The sequence below is a fragment of the Pteropus alecto genome, unplaced genomic scaffold, assembly GCF_000325575.1.
Source record: "Pteropus alecto unplaced genomic scaffold, ASM32557v1 scaffold7, whole genome shotgun sequence".
Taxonomy (NCBI): domain Eukaryota; kingdom Metazoa; phylum Chordata; class Mammalia; order Chiroptera; family Pteropodidae; genus Pteropus; species Pteropus alecto.
The window spans coordinates 26,404,292-26,408,799 of record NW_006494614.1 but is presented as its reverse complement, the minus strand read 5'-3'; the positions used below and the strand labels follow the sequence as shown (position 1 = coordinate 26,408,799).

General features: G+C 31.7%; 1 protein-coding gene across 1 annotated transcript in view; it reads right to left on the bottom strand.

The window, feature by feature from the left end:
- The window catches only part of EYS (eyes shut homolog (Drosophila)), a 138,240-nt gene extending 134,344 nt beyond the window's left edge, over positions 1–3,896 (bottom strand). The window contains exon 1 of the mRNA XM_006926410.1: positions 3,146–3,896. Coding sequence (XP_006926472.1) covers positions 3,146–3,896 — 751 coding nt within the window. The remainder of the gene's footprint in view (positions 1–3,145) is intronic.
- Between the last annotated feature and the right edge of the window lie 612 nt (positions 3,897–4,508).

The window sequence follows — 4,508 nt, the reverse complement described above, 5'->3', positions numbered from 1 at the left end:
ATGTATTTAAATTGAAACAATTTCAATAAATTTTACATCAGTTTTTCTATCTTTTGACCCCATACTTTAATATTCAAATAATATCTTTCTGATTGTTGATATTTAAGCTTTAGTTATTTTTTATAATAATTTGCACGTGTTCATCATGTCTTGCTAGTAGATAATATTAATATGTGTAAGTACCAGTTCTTCGATGTACACTGGTAGTAATGAAGTGATAATTTACAAAATTTGAATTGACACATTCAAACATATATTGTGTCTTGGCCCTACCATACAGTCAAGGAAATGATTCAAAAGTGGAAAATGCAAAATTTCATCATCAGAAAAGGAACGAGGGCATAAAGTTTTAGTTAAGCAAGATGGATATGCTCTTAAGAATTGTAGAATATTGTACCTATTGTCAACAATAATATATTGTACACTTAAAAATTTAAGAAAGTAGCTCTCAGATTAAATGTTTTTTTACAGTAAAATAAAAAATAAAATAAAATATGAAATTATAGGGCAGAAAATAGGAAAGGCTGCTTGGATTCTCAGAAGCTATGCAAAAACTTCTAAATTCTACACTTTCTTGCCCTTGCTGTTATATCAAGTTTTCCAAATCCCACTTACATAAACTATTGTGGTCCTACTATATCACATACCACAAACTTGTATAGCATATTTTTTATGCAGTTAGTTATCTCATAATATCCCTATAGAAGAATGTGCCTAGAAAATTTTAGGACTTGGCAAGTAGACAAATGTTACTACAAAACAGTTGCATATAATTTGGCAAAAGGCCTCCCCCTATTCTAATCAAATTCTTAATTTTATTTGTAAGCAGTTTTTGCCTTTCAAATTCCTTATAAATTGACATTCCTCCCTCATTAATGTGGAACTCTTTTTCCTTCTTTTACCTCTAAACAACCTCCAATACAATGAAAATATAATTACTTATAATTGTATAAATATTTCCACATAAAAACTAAATTAACAGTTTAATAGGTCATGTCCTATTACAATTTTAGTGAGTGTACTGAGCTAAATTGTGACCACCAGCCCCCCCCCACCCAAATTTATATGTTGAAATTCTAACACCCAAGGATTCACAGTGTGACTATTTTTGGAGATGTAGTCTTCAGAAAGATAATAGAGGTCAAATAAGGTCATTAGGGTGAGTACTAAGCAAATATAACAGATGTCCTTATAAAAAAAGTTTTGAAGGAGTGGACACATATAGAGGGAAGACAATGTGAAGACACAGAGAGATGGCTGTCTACTGACCAAGGAGAGAAACTTCAGTAGAAACCAAACCTGCCAACACTTTGATCTTGAATATTTTGCCTCTATAACTCAGAAAATAAACTTCTGTTGTTGAAGCCACTTAAATTGCAGTACTTTGTTATGGTAGTGCTAGCAAACTAATACAGTGAACAATTCCAATTTCTTTAATTATTCTACATATGCTACATGTATCTTCTAAAATTTAAAATTAAGTAATTTATTTATAATTAAAGTGGCATAATGGTATATTCTCAATGTTTTAAAAAATAAATAATATTAAGTACTTTCATGGTGTTTAAAATTTAATTATTTAAATGATATATGATTATGTTTCTAATAAATAAGCAGCAAACATTGGCTAAGAAAAAACACTACGCAGCTATGAAAAAAAAACATTGAAACCATTCTATGATATATAATTACATATATACCAATTTGTATTCTAATAGATGGTAGAAACTTTCTGACCAAATATTCTTTAAAATTCTTTGGACCTGTTAAAATGTATGCTTTAGAGGCTCTCAGTTAAATTGCTTTTTAGTCATCCCAAATCAGCAATTTGAGTGCTTTCACTTTTTTTATAAACTATCTTAATTTTAATGAACTGATATACCCCAGGATGAGTAGGCTAACAGATCTTTTATCAAGACACCAGTAGAGTCAAATCGGAATTTAATCCCAGTTATAGAGACATGATGTTCAGTGGATATTGCTCAGATTAACTTCTGAAATGGGCTTGGCACTTCCACACTCTAGTGTCTAAAATCACTCTTTGAGAGATTGGCTTAGGTGGATTTTAGAACCTACAGTGGCTTATTAAAGTCTTCCATTATATTTGATTGCACAGGCTCCTCAAACTTGGCTCCATGGAAGAAAAAACCCCTAAAGCCTACCCAATAAAATTAGTTACATCTCTGAGTCCGATTTGCTCTAGTCATATCTATTGCTCATTCTCCTTCCTCTCTCTGGACCAAAATACACTACTGATTTGTTATTTGTTTTCTCATGCTATCACTGCCAACCACACTAAGTATTTCACTTTGTTAGATCATCCTTGTCTCACCCATTATCTTTGTAATTCTCCATGCCAGGTCTCTAAAATTCTTATATAAAAACAAACAAACAAACAAACAAGCCCTCTTTCATAGTAAACTTTCGAATAAAGATAGTTTATTTTCTCTCAAATTCTCACTTTGGCATCAGTAGTATAGTTTATATCGTTTTTAGATTGCCCTATCTTCATCTACTCACCAAATATCTTCCTTTTATAAACTTTTCTCATCATTGCCTCGCATCTAAATTATTATAACTAGTTATTGATTATATCATGCTCTTTTGTTTCTTATCACTATTATCTATCAATCGCTTTATAGGTGCCACACCAACATCCATTAAGGACATTGCTTTGGCTCACTATTATCTTTTCTTCTCCAACTCTCCCAAGTAACTTCAATGGCTTCCCCTCTAACCACATAGCTCCTTCCCTTCCTCAACTCAGATCCATACTTCATATCCACATTATCACCCAGAACCGTTTATCTCAAATATCATAAGCTTGGGAATTTCACTTAATGACTAAAACATATTATTCTGATAATATTAATTTTTAATGACACAGTAAGAATCAATTTTAGGAAAGATGTAGAACTAGTTATTTCAGGATAAAACATGTTTAAAAAATCCTCTTTAAATAAGCAAAATACTTATTTTAGAGAATTACTGATTGGATTTTAATATATACAGAATCCGAATTGAGCTCAGTCTAAAAGACCTACAAAATTTTAAACAGTGTACCTTATTTTTTGGTAAGTAGGAGTTTATGAATTGTTCTTATTTCCAATTTAATAGAACTATGGTATTTTTAAAGTAATTTTACCTGTAAATGGTGGGTGACAGATGCATTCATATCCTTGCTTATTCCATATTTCTCTTTTATTAATGCAACTGCTGTTATTTTGACATGGTTTATAAGAACATACATCAAGTTCCTGGCAGTATTTTCCAGAAAATGGAGGCTCACAGTGGCAGTTGTATGTCTTGCTCCAAACTTCAGTAAGACATTTACCATGCCCAGAACAAAATTGGGAACTCAGATTTTCCTGGCAGAACTGCTCTTTCACTGTCACATTTAGTCGAAGTCCCAGGTGACAGAGCGATGGACCACTTGCCTTTACTGTGATAAAATAATGTGTCCCAACACTCAACCACTGAGAATTAATAGTGTGCATTCCTTTTAGTTTGCAACCAAAAAGTAACTGATCTTCAGTTGTGAAATTCTGCGGACAGTCAAGGAATAATGCTTCAGAAACATTCATCAAATTTATTTCTGGAGATTGAAGAGATGGTTCAGAAGAAATTATAAGGATGTCTCCTAATTGAATTTGCAAAGGGCAAATCTGGGGAACAGCTTGATTGCTTGAAGAACTCATTTTAATATTTACATCCCCAAACCAGCAATTTCCATAGACATCCATGCAGATGTTTTCTGTTAATGTCCAATTCACCACATATGATGCGGGTTGTGTATGCCATTCTTCCACCAATTTCCATTTACATGTTGTTTTTCCATTTATAAACATGCTGTGAAGAACCACCAAGTTCAGAATCATAATTGATTTGTTAGTCATTACTTTACAGTCTATCATGTAAATGTCATAAAGAATTGCTCAAAATGGGCTTTCAATATCACTAGCAATTTCTGAGCAGAGATTTCATTCACGTTCAGGGATTCCTGGAAAATGTTTTTTTTTTTTTTTCTTTTTACTGAAGTGCAAGTGGATTTGATGACTAGATTTTGATCAAAAAACAGTAGAGTTCAATTGCTTTAAATGCCCCTTTAAACAGAAGAAAAATATACATTGTTAGTAAAGCTTTTCCTAAACTACTTAATAATACAAAAAAACTTTTAGCTGTTTTCTATAAGGACAGTGTCACCAGTAGCTAGGTACCTTCTTTGTGAAACAAGGAAAAAACGTGGTTAAGATATGTTGCATCGCACCCTACCCTATATAATTACCAGATTCTGAAAATGTTTGTTATCATTTCATAATTAAACCAGCAACTAACTACAGTCTTTTATATCAGGCTTCAACATAACTAAAACACAATAATAGTCAATATCCTTCTTTTATGGAAGGCTTTGATTTTCTTTAGATATAAATAACCCTCTTTGATTAGTTTTAGAAAAAAAACTTTAAATATAAATATCTCTCTCTGATTAGTTTTAGAAAAAAATCTTT